Genomic DNA, 21,372 nt, shown 5'->3' on the forward strand with positions numbered 1-21,372 from the left:
TGGTCAGACACGCGTTTGCTGACAAAGCAAATTGTCAGCATTCCAGACAAGTCAGCTGGCGAGCGCGTGTTAATGTACCGTAGGGCTGCAAGGTCATAGTGGCAGTGGACTTTTATTTGGTACCACTGTTAGTTACAAACATGATGTGGTCGAATGACCAATATGCCTTTGTTGTCGAAACCCATTTTACCGAAACCTAGACTATAGTTACAGTACAGTTTGCTGTGTGTACTTGATATCAAATCCCTCCTCAAAACATTGTTTCCAACTGTAAATCGATTCTGTTATGGGTGGAGAACGTTCATCAATATGGCATTGTTATGAAAAAGAGCGTTGGAGCACAGAGCGCCGTTAGAACTCATTGAGCATGTAAGAAGGTCTATGTGGAGTCCCCTAAACGTTCTGCTCGAAAGCATGTGTCGTTGCATGCACTGTCTAGCCGTATTGTGAATCGTATTCCCCACGAAAAGCTTCAGTTTCTTCCATATAAAGTGGTGATCGCTCAAGAACTGTCACAGCAGGTCAGGCAAAATCGACGACAAGCCTGTGAAAACTTGATGGAAAACGTTCCTCAAGACTCGCTCATTGTCTTCAGTGACGAGGCACACTTTCACATTTCTGGATGTGTCAATAAAAACTATATGTGTTATTGGAGTTGTGTTAATGCTGGGGATATTCATGAGAGACATCTCCACAGCAATAAGATCACAGCTTGGTATGCAATCAGTGCTGGGGATCCGAAAACATTTTTGAACCACAGCTTCAACAAATGCGCATGAGGCTCTTTTATTTTCAGCAGGATGGTGCCATGGCCAACACTGCTTGACATTCAGTAAAAGTTTCAAGGGATATCTTTGCCAGTCGTTTGATCTCAAGGTACGGCGACATTCTATGGCCTGCACACTCACCTGGTTTTTAAGTCCAAGTGACTTCTTTCTTTTGTGTAATCTCATTTATTAACAAAGGCGGATTATAAAACACGCATGCTACGCGCACCCATCATCACTGTGTCTGACATCCTAACACTGGCTAATTAAGGTCGTATCGAAAGGCTCCACGGTGAGCCAAGAAAAGAGACATATTCGCGCCCGAGGCCGCGCTAGCTAATACTGCGCTGTGGACGGTGGCAAGTCGCGTACTCTCCGTCGCAGTATGGTCAGACACGCGTTTGCTGACAAAGCAAATTGTCAGCATTCCAGACAGGTCAGCTGGCGAGCGCGTGTTAATGTACCGTAGGGCTGCAAGGTCATAGTGGCAGTGGACTTTTATTTGGTACCACTGTTAGTTACAAACATGATGTGGTCGAATGACCAATATGCCTTTGTTGTCGAAACCCATTTTACCGAAACCTAGACTATAGTTACAGTACAGTTTGCTGTGTGTACTTGATATCAAATCCCTCCTCAAAACATTGTTTCCAACTGTAAATCGATTCTGTTATGGGTGGAGAACGTTCATCAATATGGCATTGTTATGAAAAAGAGCGTTGGAGCACAGAGCGCCGTTAGAACTCATTGAGCATGTAAGAAGGTCTATGTGGAGTCCCCTAAACGTTCTGCTCGAAAGCATGTGTCGTTGCATGCTCCCCAGAGAAAAAGAGCAACCGTAGATGGCTCAAAACGACCTCCTGGGCGTTATGAATCTATTTCGCCATTTGTGGCATCAGAAGGCATTGCAGCATGTATTTCATTTGCAGACACAGTAACATTCGGTACAGAGAAGTGTGCCTTCAAGATGACAATTTCATACATAACAAATGCTGTTGACAAAAGACAAATTATTAAAAGCAATAAAAACACAATACTGACAATCAAGTATTCATTAACATAACTGGATGAATTGAAGGACTTAATTCTATTTGCTGCTTCAATGAAATTTGAAGAGATTACATTGTCATGGATGTCCTTAAATTATTGTCTTCAGAAAAACTTGATAAGGAATGCTTTCCATATGTTAGTATGTATGAATCATTGTGATAGACAGATAACATTCTAGTTAATGGCAAATTTCCATTTGCATGAAATGTAGTTGGCAACACACTAGGCATATCAAATAGTTCACATGATAAATCACAATGTATGGCATTCAAGATTAATCTACCCTTGTTCAATTTTAGTGTAAAGGGTAGCTCAGGTGTATCACAGTTTTTACATGTAAATGTGATGTCAAGGGTGGAGTAAATGAGAAAATTATACCTTCAGAACATCGTTTAAGAACTGGATGATAAAGATGCATTAAAATTCTAGGGCAATCATCTCTTGGGGGATGATTCATAAACAATTCTTTCTCACAGCTGTACACTCTACTGTCTAAGAATACTACTGATTCAGGGCAAATTAACACATGACTACGTTTACACATATGTAAATCATTTTCATTTAGGGACAGAAAATATCTTCGATCCTTGCTGATCAGTAGATAATCATTCAGTACATACTTTACATGAATACCTGCCTGTCTCCATTTCACAGGATAAGTATAAATCTTATACATTTCAAAATTATGCTTTGATCTAGCAACAGGAATAAAAACAATAACAGTTAATTCATCTTCAATCATTAAGGAGTGTGTGGTGGTTAACTTATAGTAGCCATATAAATTGTAAGAGTTAACAGGGAAAAACATAGTATATGTTGCATCTAGCTTTCGTTCAATTGATAGCAGGATCTGTAAAAATTGTTCAGGATGTAGTAGTACACTGCTGAAACAATCATTTGAACTACTTTCTAAGACTGTTCTTAAGTTGAGGGCATCAATTCTAGCATTTGATAAACTATTAGTAATCCTTAACGAAAGAGTGTTTAAATCTAAGTGTGCACTCACAGCATTTAATCCTTGGAATAGTTCTTGGATATTTGCGTTTGTTTCATTACAAAGTATGTGGAAATGTGTGATAAATTGCTTTACAATCTGTTCAATGAAAACTGTGTTGTTAGTAATGGTTCTTTGCATATTCGTTAATATGATAATTTCATTAGAGAGGTTAGTACAATCTGTACTGGTCTGTTGTTCAAGACCTAATATTTTGCCTTTAACTTCCAGTAGATCTCGACTAGTTAAAGTACCAAATACAGTACAAAGGATACTCCCTCCAAAATCAAACCAGGCACATTTATTCCTAATTAAAGTTTTGTGTGGCAAAAGCTTTAAAAAACAGTAAATGTCTCGTTCATAATTAGTAAATGTAGACTCTCCCTGCATTTTGGCTGTTATCCAGTTATTATACCAAGATGCACCCATTTCCAAAATTGTGTCATTACCCTTAACAGAACGAATTAGGTCAATTAACTTCTTTACAGAATTGAAATGGTGCTGGATTTCACTCAGATTGTAGTTGAGGACAAGTTTTGTATTACTTGTTGAAACTACCATGTCTGACCGTGTTCAGACAAAACACCTGTACTCTGTGGTACTATTACTACAGCATTAGTAGAATACGCTATCATAGCCAGCATTAGAATGAAAATGAACATGGTTAATTAGTTCTAAATAATAGAATAAACAATGAACATAAAATAAATGAGTTTCTTGTGGTAGCCTGTGGAATAAAAGGTTTAGTTTCACTTGTGCACTCGTGCAATAACTTCAGAACTAAATTTTCACAACATATTCACATAAGCACATGGCTGAAATAAACACACACATTGCACTCTCACACACTACAGTGACTACACGTTTACGCAGATTGTAGGGGTGTCTGGAACAGGATCGCTCGAAAAGTGGCGATGCCTCGGCCTCGAAGTCTGGACTGCGACCTCGCGATTCTCGCTTCCTGGGTTTGAGAACACCAGGTCTGCCTCTCGGTCGGTCCTCGTCGTCTTGCGATACTACAGGGAATCTACCCAGAAATGGGCTTACACGACTGACATAAATGACAATCGAACGAAAGGGCAGTTGGGGCTTAAGAGTGACTGGTGACAACACCTCTAAGATTTGGTATGGTCCTTTCCAAAACTTCTTAAACTTTTTGACTTGACTCTTCTTTAACACCACGTTGCTCAGATACACAAGATCTCCAACTCGATACTGTGGCACTGCTGCTTGGCGGTCGTGTTGTCTTACTTGCTGAAGAATGGATTGGTGATTCCGCTGATTCACTCCCCTCCATGCTTCCTTTAGCTTGCATGCCAGATCCCTTACATGTTCATTACTGATTCCGGCAGTCGATCGTGCAAAGTCCAAGGGTGAATGCATTCTTCTTCTGTAGACGATCTCATATGGACTTAGGCCAGTTGAACTGTGCATTTTGGCATTGTAACAACTTACCAAGTACAGTAAACAGACATCCCAATTGTCGTGTTTGCTGCCCACATAATGGCTAACCATTTGAATAATTGTTCTGTAGACTCGCTTGACTCTTCCATTTCCTTCAGGGTGTGCTTGTGTAGTCCTTAACTGAGTTATTTGCATGAGCTTACAAGTATGTGTAAGTAATTCACTCATAAAATTCGATCCTTGATCACTAATTATACTTATTGTTGATCCAAACTTAAGAATCCATTCTTTTACAAAAACTTTAGCTATAGTCTCAGCGCTCTGATCAAGTATTGGTATCATGAGAAGGTATCTAGAGAAATGATCTAACATTGTCAATATGTATTTGTTTCCATCTTTAGTCGTAGGCAACGGTCCTACGACATCTAGTTTTACTCGTTCAAATGGTTCACTTGTTTCTGGCAATGGTGCTCTACTTTTTCCTACGTTATTCCGTCTGTTACAGGAATCACATTGCTAAACAAACTCGAAAACGTCAGCTTTGCAGCTCGGCCACCAAAACATTTGAGCTATTTTAATGTTTGTTGCTTTTTTACCGCAATGTCCTGATAATAAAGAATCATGTTGTTCTCTCATGACTTGCTCTTTCATGCTTTCTGGAATAAATAGGTGGTTTCGTTTACTAGTGATTTTGTACAATAATCCAACTATTTCGACAAAACTTTGATCATTTTTCCATTATTTGCATTGTGGATCTTCTTCCTGAGCTGCCTTTAACTCTTCTTCTCGACTTATTGTAACAAAAACATTGACTTTTCGACTGACTGCATCAGCATTCACATGTTGTTTACAAGGTTGGTGAATAACCTTAAATTGGTACTCACTCAGTCTTAATGCCCATCTTGTTAATCTGGAACTTGGATCCTTTAAGCTCAATAACCATTTAAGTGTGGCATGCTCTGTAATAACTGTAAATTCTCTTCCTGTTAAGAAACATCTGTTATGTGTTATACTAAAAACCAAAGCACAAAGCTCCTTCTCAGTAGTAGTATAATTACATTCTGCTTTGCTTAATTGTCTAGAAGCAAATGAGATTGGATGTTCATGACCATCAACTTCTTGAGGCAAGATTTCACCTGTGACAAAATTGGATGCATCTGTTGAAAGAATAAAAGGTTTACTGAAATCCAGATATGCTAACACTGAGGCTGTCGTTAGAGCAGTTTTAAGTTCCTCCATTGCCGTTTTTCATTCTGTTGACCAATTAAATGTGGATTTTCTTCAGTAGCTGTGTCGTTGGACGTGCTATATTCGCATAACGGGCTATAAATCGTGTGTAGAAATTTGACAATCCCAAGAATGATTGTAGTTCTCTCAAATTCTGTGGTTCAGGAAAATTCTTTACATCTTGAATTAATTTTGGATCAGTTCGAACACCTTCACTAGTTATAACATGACCAATATAGTTAACTTTACTTTGTGCAAAATGACATTTATCTATTGATAAAGACAGGTTTGCGCTTCTTATACGCTCAAAAACAGCTTGTAGTCTCTCGGAATGTTACTCCATGTATTCACCAAAAATTATTACATCATCAAGGTAAATAAGTGCTTGTGTTGGGGTGAGCCCTCGTAAAACTGAATCTATCAGGCGTTGAAATGTAGCTGGAACATTATGAAGTCCAAATGGCATATGAAGATACTTGTATACTCCTGTTGCTGTTACAAATGAAGTTTTTGCTTGCTCATCTGGATGCACTGTTAACTGGTGATAACCACTTGTTAAATCACATACTCAAAAAATTCGACATCTGCCCAAGTAATCAAAGGTTTCCACTAAATTTGGTAAGGGGTAAATGTCGGATGTGGTCACAGCATTCAAAGATCGGTAATCAACACAAAAAAGGAACTGTGGTTCTCCAGAAATTGATTTCTTCTTTGCAGTTACAACAGGCGAACACCACGGTGGGTCTGAAGGATCTCTTGGTTTTATAATTTCGGCTTCTAATTGTTCTTTAACCATGTCTTCTACCAACTATCTTTGACTGAATGGTACTCGGTAAGGTTTCTGTGTGATTGGGGCTGCATTCCCTGAATGAATACCCTGCTGAACTAAATGAGTGACAGGTAAATTTGCACGTTCTCGGAATAAATCTGCATACTCCAACAAAACAGGCGCTAAAATCTTCTGTTCATCAGCTGTCAAATATTCTATCTTCTTCCAGATCTTGCGCTTCGTCTTCTTATTGTGATTTTGCGGTACTGTTACAAAAATCTGTGTTTATGACTGTGGCATTTGTTACCTCATCGGGAATCTGTATTACGTCACTGTTACTTATGTTCGACACTTCAGCAACTTCTGTTCCTCGTGGCAAAACAACATCCTCATTGCTCATATTCGTTATTGTAACAGGGACTTTTGCGACATTCTGTCTCACCATTGTAGCGACACCTACACTTCTAGCAACATAACAATGCATTGTATCCAATAACTCACTTTTCTCGGATCGCTGAATTAATAACAAAGTTCCTTTCTTGCATTGGGGTGACTTAACTTCAACGTAGATTGTCTTTCCTAGTCCCTTGGGAATTTGCGGAGGCTGATCAATTTGAACATCGACTCGGACGGCTTGAACTGATGCAACGTTTGGGCGGTCCATTCCCACGACTTCAGTAGTGCTGCTCCTTTGAGTACGATCTGAAGAACGATTTCCTAGGTTGTAGCTACTACGGCCTAGGCTGATCCTTCTTTCTGCGACAAATATCTCTGCCTCGTTAGCGGACAAGAAATCAAATCCAAGTACACTGTCGTAACGCGTTTTGTTATTTGAAACTTCTTGCACCCTTGCTGTGTATTTATCTTTATTTTCACCTTCATCTTGGCCTTGGCCAAGAATTGATTCTACGTCAACTTCTCCATAGTCAAGTAGCTTTCCTCCGTTTACCCCTCGCACTTTTAATAGCGGCAGTTTCAATTTATCCTTTTTATCTGTGCAACACCACATTAATGAGGTCTGTGCTCCTGTGTCAATGAGTAGTTTGATGTTTCTCCCACGATATCCAGCACCTATCACGAAGTCATTTTCCGTCTGATTTTCGCTGGAACTAACAGGAATCACTGTCTCTGGCAAGGGGCGGACGGAGTGGTGGCCCGTACGTCCCCGTACTCATTTAAAGATCTGGCAGATTGTCTGTTGTTCGAATTACCTTTCTTCTTGTTGCGACAATCTCTCGAAACATGACCCTGCATCCCAAAATGATAGCAGATTCGATTCTCTTTACAATCCTTACGCTTGTGACCCAGCTTATTGCATCTGTAGCATTGTAGTGTTGTGTTGAAAACTCTGCGTTCTTGATTCTGCATCTCGACTGGTCGCCTTAGTGCTTCAACGAAACCAACAGTTGATTCTACTGCTTTCCGAAACGTTTTACATCGCGCCAATCTAACAGCTTTGATTTCTTCCTCTCCGTGCAACCCATGAATGAATGTGTCAAAGGCTCTCTGGTTGGCTCCTAACAACTGAATGCGATTTTCATTTTCATCTTCTACTAACTCGTACGCATGAGCATTGCTGTTTCGAACTACTCGTGGTCTCGCGGTAGCGTCATCGCTTCCCGAGCGTGGGGTCCCGGGTACGATTCCTGGCGGTGTCATGGATTTTGACCTGCCTCGAGATGACTGGGTGTTGTTCTGTCGTCTTCATCATCATTCATCCCCATTAAGGTCGGAGCAAGGCAATGGCAAACCATCTCCGCTAGGACCTTGCCTAGTACAGCGGTGTGGGTCTCCCGCATCGTCCCCTACGCTCTGTCAAGGAGTATGGGACTTCATCATCAACTGCTCGATAGATTCGTCACATTCGCAAACTGTAAAACTGCTCTCTGTAAAACCTGATCACGTTTTTACGTTTAAACCTCTGAACAACAATCGTTCTAAATTCATTGTTATCTTCTGTTTTCACGCAAGTAGGCTCCACGCTAATGAAATCTTGTGCTGCTCCCTGAATTCTTAATTTGGCAACCACTAGCTTATCGGAATCTGTCCATGATCCTAACAGGGCGGCACTTTCAAGTTTACGAAAAAACACTTTCACGCCATCTTCGGGTTTTCCGGTAAACACTGGTACTGATGGCAATAATGAAAACTTCTTTGTTGTAGTTGTACCTGTACTGCATGAACTATCATTTGACAAGTCTCTCAGAATGTTACGCTCACTTCTTTCTGCTTTTAACTGCCGAATCTCTTCTTGCAGTTCATTAATAACAGTTTGTAGATCGATAACGTTACTCTGACTGGATTGCGACATTTTGTCTAATTTAACGCCAATTGAGTCACTCAAATGTAAAATAAAAATCCATCACTGCCTTTCTTATTCTAGCCAACGTGGAGTAGGCCTACCTGAATTCCAGCGTTGGATGTCCCCGCGTCGTCGGAAGATGTTCATGCTACTGCTGCTCGAAGTTCACGTTGTACTGCGCCTCTTCAGGACTGTAGATTTTCCATTCTGACACCACTTCTACGAGGTGCATTCAAGTTCTAAGGCCTCCGATTTTTTTTCTCCAGACTGGAAAGAGATAGAAACATGCACATTGTTTTAAAATGAGGCCGCGTTCATTGTCAATACGTCCCAGAGATGGCAGCACCGTACGGCAGATGGAATTTTACCGCCAGCAGCGAGAATGAGAACTGTTTTAAATATTTAAAATGGCGACGTTTTCCTTACTTGAACAGCGTGCAATCATTCGTTTTCTGAATTTGCGTGGTGTGAAACCAATTGAAATTCATCGACAGTTGAAGGAGACATGTGGTGATGGAGTTATGGATGTGTCGAAAGTGCGTTTGTGGGTGCGACAGTTTAATGAATGCAGAACATTGTGTGACAACAAACCGAAACAACCTCGGGCTCGCACAAGCCGGTCTGACGACATGATCGAGAAAGTGGAGAGAACTGTTTTGGGGGATCAGCGAATAACTGTTGAACAGATCGCCTCCAGAGTTGGCATTGTAGGTTCTGTGCACATAATCCTGCATGACGACCTGAATATGTGAAAAGTCTCATCCAGGTGGGTGCCACGAATGCTGACGGACGACCACACGGCTGCCCGTGTGGCATGTCGCCGAGCAACGTTGACGTGCAATGACAGCATGAATGGGACTTTCTTTTCATCGGTTGTGACAATGGATGAGACGTGGATGCCATTTTTCAATCCAGAAACAAAGCGCCAGTCAGCTCAACGGAAGCACACAGATTCACCGCCACCAAAAAAATTTTGGGTAACCGCCAGCGCTGAAAAAATGATGGTGCCCATGTTCTGGGACAGCGAGGGCGTAATCCTTACCCATTGCGTTCCAAAGGCCACTACGGTAACAGGTGCATCCTACGAAAATGTTTTGAAGAACAAATTCCTTCCTGCACTGCAACTAAAACTTCCGGGAAGGGCTGCGCGTATGCTGCTTCACCAAGACAACGCACCCACACATCGAGCTAACGTTACGCAACAGTTTCTTCGTGATAACAACTTTGAAGTGATTCCTCATGCTCCCTACTCACCTGACCTGGCTCCTAGTGACTTTTGGCTTTTTCCAACAATGAAAGACACTCTCGGTGGCCGCACATTCACCAGCCGTGCTGCTATTGCCTCAGCGATTTTCCAGCGGTCAAAACAGACTCCTAAAGAAGCCTTCGCCGCTGCCATGGAATCATGGCGTCAGCGTTGTGAAAAATGTGTACGTCTGCAGGGCGATTACGTCAAGAAGTAACGCCAGTTTCATCGATTTCGGGTGAGTAGTTAATTAGAAAAAAAAATCGGAGGCCTTAGAACTTGAATGCATCTCGTATAAGGGGGGTAATTTGTGCTGTTGCCCCGAATGATGATTACACGAATATTTTGTAAGGATTTGTAAGCGGTGTGTCCTTGAGGTACGACAATACGTGAACACGAGAAATAAGTTTAAACAGATTTATTAACAAAGGCGGATTATAAAACACACATGCCACGCGCACCCATCATCACTGTCTCTGACATCCTAACACTGGCTAATTATGGTTGTATCGAAAGGCTCCATGGTGAACTATGAAAAGAGACATATTCGCGCCCGAGGCCGCCCTAGTTAATACTGCTCTGTGGATGGCGGCCAGTCGCGTACTCTCCGTCGCAGTATGGTCAGACACGCGTTTACTGACCAAGCAAATTGTCAGCATTCCAGACAGGTCGGCTGGCGAGCGCGTGTGAACGTACCGTATGGCTGCGCGCAATCCGTAGCCCCTTACACACTGCCCAAGGACCCTGGGAGTCTTGAAGGATGCTGTACGCCTTGAAACAGGCCATATTCCATAACATATGCTTCATAGAGTGAAGAAGAACTTTAGAAAATGGCTGCAGTTGTGTATTGAAAACGATCGAGTCACTTGCAGGATTTGCTGTTCAAAACTTAATAAAATCAAACTTCCAATTGTACTTTATTGAAGAACAAATAAATGTTTTTTATCATTTTTACATTTTCTTTTATTAACTTTTATAGTTAGGGATAATTACCTGCCCCACCCTGTACAATACAAATCAAAAGTAAATTATGTTTCAAAAGAGCATGAAAATCTCCTCATGAGCAAGTTTTGTTCACATAAATTCTATAAAATTTAGCCACAACAAAAGCTCAATCATCATCATAAAATATCGCAACATAAACAGAATTAATATTTCTTTTCAAACCCCAGATAATTTTCTGTTCCAGTGTAGGCATTTCAGAGTAATTTTTTTCTTTTGTCACTGCAAACTTATTTATTATGAGACTTCCACATATCTACAACATGATTTTTTTAATAATAAGACAGTAGAAGACAGAGTGATAGTAGAAGGTAATTGTAAAAAGATAAATGAGCTGAGGGAAACATACAGTATGGAAATCGAAATCATAGAAATACTACTGCACGAACACTGAGCCTTAGGCTTGTCACACCCACAAAGGATTTGTGATTCTCTGAGGGTACTACTTCTACATTTCTTCCCAGGCCCGTGGATTTGGCGGGGTGGGGTGGGGGGGAATGGTAGGGGAAAAACAGAGCATTTGCCCCTAGTGGCAATTTCAGTGGGCGCCAAAGTTGTTTCAGAACTCGCCTAGCATCCTGCACACGTTGGTCTATCCGTTATTTTGAAACAGTTGATTTCGGAATGATTTTTGAATGTGTGCAAAGCGTATGTGATGACTCTCTGCCAGTGAAATCCTCATCACATCAAAAAATAAAAATCTTTCCTGCAGACAAAAGGGGATGCGAACTACACGAGATGAGCCAAATAAATCTGAACGGGTGAGTGTCAATCGCTGTTTGTTCTTATGTGGTTAATTCGGTGTGTGAATGATCAGTTGTACAGCAAACTGACACAAACTGATTTATACCTGCAAGCCAACAGCTGCCACCATCCAGCACAGAAGAATGGAGTGCTCAGAAGGAATCGACTGTGCACTCTGCGTGCATACCAGAAAGAGTCATTCCAGGTGTGGAAAGGCTGCTCCGATATGTCATGGAGAGCACAAGGTGCAAGCAATTGCAGGTGGTGGCTCATGTCAGAACTAACAATGTTTGTCGCTTTGGATCAGAAGATGTTCTCTCCGGTTTTGGGCAGCTACCTGCAGTAGTAAAGACTGTCAGTCTTGTTTGCGAGATGCAGCTCGACTCACCATATGCAGCATCTCCGACAGAACCGACTATTGGACATTTGGTACATAGCAAAGTGGAGTGTCTGAATCAGAGGCTCAGGCGGTTCTGCAACGTTGAAGGCTGCACATTCCTCGACCTGCGCTATAGGTTGGTGGGTTTTTGGGCTCTGCTTGATAGTTCAGTGGTCCACTACTCACAGGCAGCTGCTACACGGTTAGCGGGGGTGGGGTAGGGGTGACTGGGTGTTTTTTTTAGGCTAGAAGATCCCGGGAAATTACAGAAAATGGGTCAGTGTATAAGCGTGCAGGAGAAATACAGGAGAGTAGACCTAGACACAATCGGTATTGTAAAATGTGTTGTGTTGGCTGAAGAGCCAACACCGTGTTACTAGAGGAGGCCGAAATGCACGCGTTTTAGCTCACGCAGGCTGGCGTGAGGAGGGAAGAACTATACTGACGTGAGGTCTGGAACATGACAAGGAATTAGCATTCAGAAAGCGGACGTCATTAGTTTGATATTTAACTTTAATCCATTAATGATGAACGTCACTCTTGACGGTACATGAGTCACAATATTATCTGTTCAGAAGAGACAGTAACTGAATATTGCGCCTTGCTAGGTCGTAGCAAATGACGTAGCTGAAGGCTATACTAAACTGTCGTCTCGGCAAATGAGAGCGTATGTAGTCAGTGAACCATCGCTAGCAAAGTCGGCTGTACAACTGGAGCGAGTGCTAGGGAGTTTCTCTAGACTAGACCTGCCGTGTGGCGGCGCTCGGTCTGCAATCACTGATAGTGGCGACACGCGGGTCCGACGTATACTAACGGACCACGGCCGATTTAAAGGCCACCACCTAGCAAGTGTGGTGTCTGGCGGTGACACCACAAAATGTTGTAGCTGTGTGGAGAAGAATAAGAGCTCCAACCGCCAATAGAAAGCACCAAAGCCCAAATAGTTACAGCTACGGAAAGCTGGCTAAAGCTGAAAATAAGTTCACACGAAATTTTCACTAAGGATTTAACCATATTCAGAAAGCATAGATTAAACACAGTTGGCGATGGTGTGTTTATTTGCGTCAGAAGTAGTTTGCCTTGCAGCGAAATTGAAGTAGATATTTCCTGTAGGTAGTATGGATAGAGGTTAAGTATGACAACCGGAATAAATTAATAATTTGTTCTGCATACCGACCCCCGACTCAGTTGGCACATGTGCTGAACAGTTCAAAGAAAACTTGAGTCTCATTTCAAATAGAAGCCTCTCTCATACAGTAATAGTCGCTGGTGACTTCAATCTACCCTCGAGATGTTGGCGAAAATACATGTTTAAAATCGGAGGTAGGCATCAAAATCGTTCGAATTCGTTATTATTATTTTGAACTATTAGTTAAGGAGCCCACTCTAAGTGCACATGGTTGCGAAAACATCCTCGAGCTCTTAGCAACAAATAATCCTGACCAAATAGAGAGCATCATGACAGATACAGGGATTAGTCACCGTGAGGTTGTCGTAGTGAGACTGAATACCTTAACATCGAAACCCACCAAAAATAAAAACAAAACACATCTATTTAAAAAAAGGAGATAAAAATTCGCTTGAGTCATTCCTATGATACACTCTCCAGTCCTTCCAATATGAATATGTAAGCTAGACCAGATGCGGTTAAAATTCAAAGAAATAGTATTGACGGCTATTGAGAGACATATACCAAATAAATTAATAAGAAATGGTATTGGTCCCCCATGGTACACTAAAGAGGTCAGAACACTGCAGCAGACGCAACGAAAAAGCACGCTGTATTTAACAGAACGCAAAACTCTCAAACTGGCGAAGTTTTACAGAAGTTTGAAATGTAGCACCAACTTCAATGACAATGCTTTAAACACTTTCCACAACAAAACTCTGTTTCGAAATCCGCCAGAAAAGCAAAAGATATTCTGGTCGTACGTAAAGGACATCAGTGGGAACACACAATCAAAAGCTTCACTGCGCAATAACAATGACGATGTTACTGGTGACAGTGTCACTAAAGCAAAATTACTAAATACCATTTTCCGAAATTGCTTCAGAGAAGGCGAAGTAAATATTTCAGAATTGGAACCAAGAACAACTGCCAACATGAGTAACTTAGAACTAGATATTCTTGGTGTAATAAAGCAGCGTAGCATGGAGATCTGCATCAAACCAGTCTCTGGACTGAAGACCACAACAACAACAACAACAACAACAACAAAACAGCTTAAATCATTTAATAAAAACAAGGCCTCCGGACCTGACCGTGTACCTGTCAGGTTCCTGTCAGAGTATTTTGAGAGTATAGCTCCATATTTAGTAATCATATACAACTGATTGGTCATTGGAAGATCCATACCTACAGACTGGAAAGTTGCACAAGTCACACGAATGCCGAAGAATGCAAATAAGAGTAATCCGATGAATTAAAGAACCGTACCACTAATTTCGATTTGCATTACGATTTTGGAACCTATACTGTGTTCGAGCATTGTGAGTTATCTCGAGGAAAACGATATATTGACAAGCAGCCTACACGGATTCGGGAAAGAGCATTCTCGTAAAACACAATTAGCTCTTTATTCTCACAAAGTAATGAGTATTATTGACAGGGGCTGCTAGATTGACTCCATACTTTTAGATTTACAGAAGGCTTCCGACACCGTTCCTCATAAGTGTCTTCTAACCAAACTGCATGCCTATGGAATATCGCCTCAGTTGTACGACTGGATTCATTATTTCCTGGCAGAAAGTTCAAAGTTCGTAGTACCTGATGGAAAGACATCAAGTAAAACAGAAGCAATATCTGACGTTCCACAAGGAAATGCTTTAGGCTCTCTGCTGTTCCTGATCTACATAAACGATTTAGGAGACAATTTCAGTAGCACTCTTAGAATGTTTGCAGGCAATTCTGTCGTTTACCGTCCTATAAAGTCATCAGATGATCCCAACAAATTACAAAAGTATTTAAACAATATATCTGTATGGTGGAAAAAGTGGCGATTGACTCTCAATAATAAAAAGTGTGAAGTCATCCATATGAGTATCGAAAGGAATCTATTACATTTCGGTTGCACGGTAAATCAAACAAATCTGAAAGCTGTAGATTCAGATGATTAATTAAGGCTTACTATTATGAATAAATTAAGTTGAAACAATCAGATATATAATGTTGTGGGTAAAGCAAACCAAAGGCTAAAATTTATTGGTAGAGCACTGAGAAAATGTAACAGGTCTACTAAAGAGACTGCCTACATTACAATTGTATGTCCTTTTATCGAGTATTGCTGTGGGGTGTGGGTATCCCGCATCAGATAGGATCAGTGGAGGACATTGAAAAAATTCAGAGAAGGGCAACTCGTTTTGTACTATCGCGAAATAGGGGAGAGATAGCCACAGATATAATAAGTGAATGGTGGTGGCAATCATTAAGACAAAGGCGTTTTTCATTGTGGCAGGATCTCCTCATGAAGTTTCAATCACCAGTTTTCTCCTCAGAGTGTGAAAATATTTTATTGGTGCCCACCTGCATTGGAAGGGATGATCTTCATATAAAATAAGAGAAATCAGAGTTCGCACAGAAGGATTTAACTGTTCGTTTTTCTCGCGTGCTGTTCAAGAATGGAACAGTAGAGAAATAGCTTGAAGGTGGTTCAATGAACACTCTGCCAGGCACTTAACTGTGAATTGAAGAGTAATCATTCAGATGCAGATGTAGACGTAGAAAACATCTGTGTTCATTTTTCCACGCAGCACAAATAAAATTCAATCATTACATCACCTGATCTAGATTCTCCAGTGGGAGGAAATAGCAAGAAAATCCTATGATTCAATTCTTATATTTTTGGTAGGAAAACCTAGCTGGTATGAGGTAAAATGACATTAATATTATCGAATAATGTAAATTTATAGAAAAATATAACGATAAAACATAATAAATATTAATTGCCAATATTACTAATGTTACTTTATCGAACAACGTAATGTAATAGAAATATATAATGGCAAAATGAAACAAATATTAACTACCAATGAAATTAAAATGGATATTTTGTTAAATTTTTCGATTTATTATGGAAGAAAATAAAAACTAGGTTAATAGTACTGAAATGATAATTATTTTATGAAAAAATAATGTTTTAGACAAGGGAAGAAAATTCCTTATAATAGGGAGTCAGACACTGAGTATGATACCTTCACCAATATTTTTGAATCCCATACTGAGCAAGTGAACAGATAAGTGTTTAACAAGTGAATGAGTATTGAGAAGACACACTTTGTTCTGTCACCAGGAAGTCCACAGTTATAAGTTTTCTTGCCACAGTCCTCACATACAGCTCCCGTGTGTAGACTCCCAGAATCAGTTTTGCAAAACCTACCATGACAAAGATGGTACTACAGAGAAACATTGTTGTTGGATATCATGAAATTTTCGCATGGTTGCTTGTGATGCACCTCTTACAACGATGGTGCTGTGTGCTGTAGGTCTGATAGTTAAAAAGGGAGCAGCAAATTGTTATTCAAAGTGTAGGTGACATTCACTCAGCTGGAGACAATTCTTCTTGAACTTTTCATATGTTAGGTAGTGTTCAAGAAGTACTGAAAACAAGGCATTGTCAGCCAATAAAGGAACTAATACCTTTTCGTTGGTCATAGGCCCTACATTTAACAGGGTGGGAAGTGGTTTATGTGTGCCACTAAATATGGGCACCAGAACCAGCTCTGAATCAAACCCTGTTTGTGCGATCTATGTGAAAACACTTTGTGTTAGTGGAGAGACAATCAATGTGCATAAAATATTTATTTAGTATAAGTATTTATGCATACACACTATCTTGTAAATAGTTTTTTTTCCACAAGGACTGCATAGGCTTTTCTTAGTGCAGCATCTGTTTCATGATCCATTATAGTGTAAAAGATTGTATCCATTGCTTTGCAGCAAATATGGCATCATTTGTAGCAGTCAAACGCTAGTTTCTAATTCATTTTTGTGACTTGTGGCTTCTGGGTGGTAGGATGACTATGAAAATAGCGATGCATGCCCCAACATATCATTGATGTGCAAACACAGGAATGTCTGAAGTCAAGTGTCCGCCAAGTACACTAGGGTGGCTTGTGGAGCATAGATTTAGAAGTTCACAAAGAATACATCAGAGTTCTATGGTAATATGCTTCTTATGTCTGATGTAGCAATCATGCTGGGTGTTTTAGTACCATTTCGCTTTGCAGTAACACCAATCTCTGTGGAATTTCCTACATTTACCTTCTGTAAATACTCTCTCACAATTTTTAAAATTTTCAGGACCTAAACTAATGCCTCATATAAATCAAAATTTTTTGTGATGGCTTTTAAAAGTGGCCAAAAAATTGCATCAGTTCAAGTCTATGTGATCCTAATTTATAACCTGTTCTGCAGAATATGCCATATGCCATTCACTCATGGAGACCTTTTGAGGCATTTTGAGACCTAGCATATGTTAGTATTATTTTAATTTCCATAGTTGCACTTTTATGACAATATTTTGTAACACAACTTTTTCTGTTTTTCTGCAGTGCTAATCTCATTGGCGTTAAGGACGACGGTGGTACTAATGACAGTGGCAGTTTGGCTACCCAAAATTCGATGGCTCCAGGAATGGAAAACGGCATACAAAGCACCACCAGACAAGATGCATTCTGTGAGAATGAAACTGGTACAAGGCATCTGACTCATAGGTGTACCATCTGCAAGAAGAATCTTACACAATTACAGGACCGCAAGGAGCACACACATGTTCAAGGACATGAAACAGTCACTACACGTAGTGATGTGAAGAGCCAATTGGGTCTTGACACTGGTGAAAGCTCCTACAGCTGTGGCGTTTGCAACAAGGTGTTCAACACAAATAGCCAACTGAAGACACATTTAAAATTGCATATGGGCGGAAGCCCCTACAACTGTGATTTTTGCAACAAGACATTCACAGAAAGAGGAAATCTGAAGCAACATTTAAAGCTGCACACTGGCGAACGCCCCTACAGTTGTAGCGTATGCAACAAGACATTCCTAACAAACAGTTACCTGAAGAAGCATTCACAGCTGCATACAGGTGAACGCCCCTACAGCTGCAGCTTTTGCTACAAGACATTCACACAAAGTATTAATCTGAAGCAGCATTTAAAACTGCACACGGGCGAACGCCCATATGGCTGTAGCGTTTGCCACAGGACATTCACGCTAAAAGGTAATCTGAAGAAACATTTTAAGCTGCATACTGGCGAACGCCCCTACAGCTGTGGAATCTGCAACAAGACATTCATTACAAGTGGCCACTTGAAGAAGCATTCACAAGTGCATACTGCCAATGGCCCTTACAGCTGTGGCTTTTGCAAGAAGACATACACGTCAGACAGCTACCTCAAGACGCACTCTCGGCTGCACACTGGCGAAAGCCCCCACAGTTGTGGTCTTTGCAATAAGACGTTTGTAACAAGTGGTTCCCTGAAGCAACATTCAATGACTCACACCGGCGAACGCCCCTACAGCTGTGGCATTTGCAACAAAACATTCACGCAAAGTAGTAATCTGAAGAAACATTTAAAACGGCATGGTGACAAATGTTCGTAAATCTGTGGCTATTGCAAGACGACATTCATAACAATTAACCACCTGAAGCAGGTTGGTCAACAGCATACTGGCAAACGCCCCTAGAGCTAGAGCCAGTCACAAAATACAATCACGCGAAGTGGTAATCTTAAGAAGCGTTTGCGCCTGTTTTTTATTGAACACCGTTTTGGTGAAACGTTATGGTACCTTGTCATTCGTTACCTAGCATTACATTTGTGCAGAACATGGACTCTCAACTGCCTTCCATTAGTCATGGAGCCCTATCAAGTGAGTTACTTCCCATGTTGGGATTTTGTACAACAGCATCTGGTAATAATAATGTGACTCAACATTGCAGTTGGTTCTCAGCCTTTACCACAGAAATTTTGTTAAGTAGGAACAGGTGAGCTCTGGGACAATGTTACCTTTCAAGCAATATTCCCGTCTGTTGGTGCACTGAGTTTCTTGAAAGAATACTACACTGATAATTCCACATTATATGGTACAGAAAAACAGCAGCAACATGTATGAGAAATTCTGATATGGCACTTCATCAAGCGCAAATGTTGCATAAGTAATAACTGTTTTACAATACTGGTAATGTGATTTAACATGGCTACTGATTTTTTTAAATTTCAGTTTATTGGCTTTTGGGTTGTGCCCACAAAGCCATCTCATCAGAGGAAAGACGATACAATAGTGTGTTTGATATGATTTCCTTCTCAGTAATGACAATAAAATGTTGTGTGACTAGGGCCTCCCGTCAGGTAGACCATTCACCAGGTGCAAGTCTTTCGATCTGACGCCACTTCAGCGACTTGTGCATCGATGGGGATGAAATGAGGATGATTAGGACAACACAGCACCCACTCCCTGAGTGAAGGAAATCTCCGACCCAGTCAGGAATCGAACCCAGACCCTTAGGATTGACATTCTGTTGCGCTGACCACTCAGCTACTGGGGGCAGGCAGTAATGACAGTATGAATGTAAGAACAATAGAACATCCAGTCCCCATGTGGAGAAAATCTCCGAACTGTCAGAAATCAAACCCAGGACCCTTTGGTTAGCAATCTTCCACGATGACCTCATAGTTATAGAGTTGGACCAGTGAAAATGATGCTGTTATACTAGTTATCACAGAACTGAAAATCGAAGAGCACTGGTAATTCCTTTCTTGTGTTGTACATATTGTTGGTTTGATACATGTCATTCACGCTTGTTCTTCTGAATATCACTTAGTCTATTATTCCATCATTCATAGATTTTGTCTCCATTTCTGTGTTGTTAGATTTCTTGCAATGGAAATGCTAATGTCATTATAAGTTACGAATGTTTGACCATGTCACTATAGGTGTCATGTTTGCAGATGTGATACTTGGACTCCATATGAGCTCTCCAAAAGCGGTAGAAATTGGTCTTAGTGCCTTAAAGTGAATCAACAGTGACAAATTATACTCTACAGTATAATCATACTGCTACAATCAAAACTGTTGGATCAATGTATAGTATAATATAAAAAGTTCTTCAAAACGCCTCCGTTACGTTTACCACTTACCTTGGTAGCATTCCATCACCACACTATCTCCACAGAATACCTGTGTTGTGACAACAAAATCACAAGGGGAATCTTGTATTTGTGTGTTGTAGCCTTGTATGAAACGTCACATCATTTCTTCGTCATTGCAAACAATTTACTCTTAACTTGGGATTGCCTATACTATTAATGGGTTACACCTGAAGTGAGATAATAGGTTCCAGGAACGTACTAACTGCTTATTTTTTCGCGCCTTTTTCACTACTTTTTCTGTGGAATGACACTTCCATCATCAGTCCATCTCTGTTAACTGTTTCCGAAGGAACGCATACGTTATAGCCGCAAGTATCACCCCGCAGGCCATAGCTATTAATAAATTATGGCCAAAAGGCTGCTTATCACAGTGACAAGGTACATATGACATTGGTTTGTTTAAAAACACTGGAATTTTAACAGTAGGAGGAAAAGCTTCAAAATAAAACAACAATTTTCTCATACTGTTCTAAAAGCAGTTGAATGTAGAAAACTCCATTTATTGTTGGAAAGTTCTACACTATTAAACCTTTAATCTGGTCAAATGTAGAACATACTATTCGTGTTTTCTTAATAGGTATGATTCCGTAACTGTAATTGTAATAGTTCCCTTAAACACTGTCCAGCTCTAGAATAAAGTGAAGTAGCTGTATCACTTAATTTTTGATGAGTTTAATTATTTGGCAATATGCTCCAGTGGATGAATGGTGATAGTATACTCTAAGTTTTCATGTTCTGGCGTATCTCAACCCTCCTATTCGTGGGAAATATTTTATTTCATGTAAAAACTGATTTAAATAAAAGCCAGACACATATTATGTAAAATGTAAGTTTAAATAAAACGTAAACTCATCTTATAAGGTTACTGACCTATTTATTTCTTGCCTTGCTATTTACTGAATCTTCAGGTTTGCTGTCGGCCAAGCTATAAGTGCAAGAAAAGACAGAAAACACGAAGATAAATAATGAGAAGTAGACCAGTCCCTAAAGAGATTATTGATGAGGCATATTAAAGACGGACAGCAGGATTCGAATCAGAAACGAAGGCAATAAGCCACTGAACAGGCATACGTTGTGGACATACAGATAGTGGCAGCATGACAAAGCTTGTTGCTTTAACGTCGATGAAATCATGAAGCTGATCCCTCACAGTGCAAACACATTATTTAAACACGCTCGGCTTTGCTAGGAGCGTTCTACCACGAATGTCTTGATAGAAAACATTTTTTTCTGGCCAAAAATTCGCCAGGCGCTCGGGGCGTTGTTCTAATGAAGGAAGCCATCCACCTGTTTTTCTGGTCTCTTTCTTTTTACATCGTTTCGCAAACGTTGAAGTA

General features: G+C 40.5%; 1 protein-coding gene across 2 annotated transcripts in view; it reads left to right on the plus strand.

The window, feature by feature from the left end:
* The window catches only part of LOC124717057 (zinc finger protein 501-like), a 295,897-nt gene extending 275,005 nt beyond the window's left edge, over nucleotides 1–20,892 (plus strand). For both annotated transcript variants that reach the window (XM_047243738.1, XM_047243739.1), the window contains one exon: nucleotides 17,435–20,892. In XM_047243738.1, coding sequence (XP_047099694.1) covers nucleotides 17,435–18,488 — 1,054 coding nt within the window. In that variant the 3' untranslated portion in view covers nucleotides 18,489–20,892. The remainder of the gene's footprint in view (nucleotides 1–17,434) is intronic.
* The last annotated feature ends 480 nt before the right edge of the window (nucleotides 20,893–21,372 follow it).

The sequence above is a fragment of the Schistocerca piceifrons genome, chromosome 9 (genome assembly GCF_021461385.2).
Source record: "Schistocerca piceifrons isolate TAMUIC-IGC-003096 chromosome 9, iqSchPice1.1, whole genome shotgun sequence".
Lineage (NCBI taxonomy): Eukaryota > Metazoa > Arthropoda > Insecta > Orthoptera > Acrididae > Schistocerca > Schistocerca piceifrons.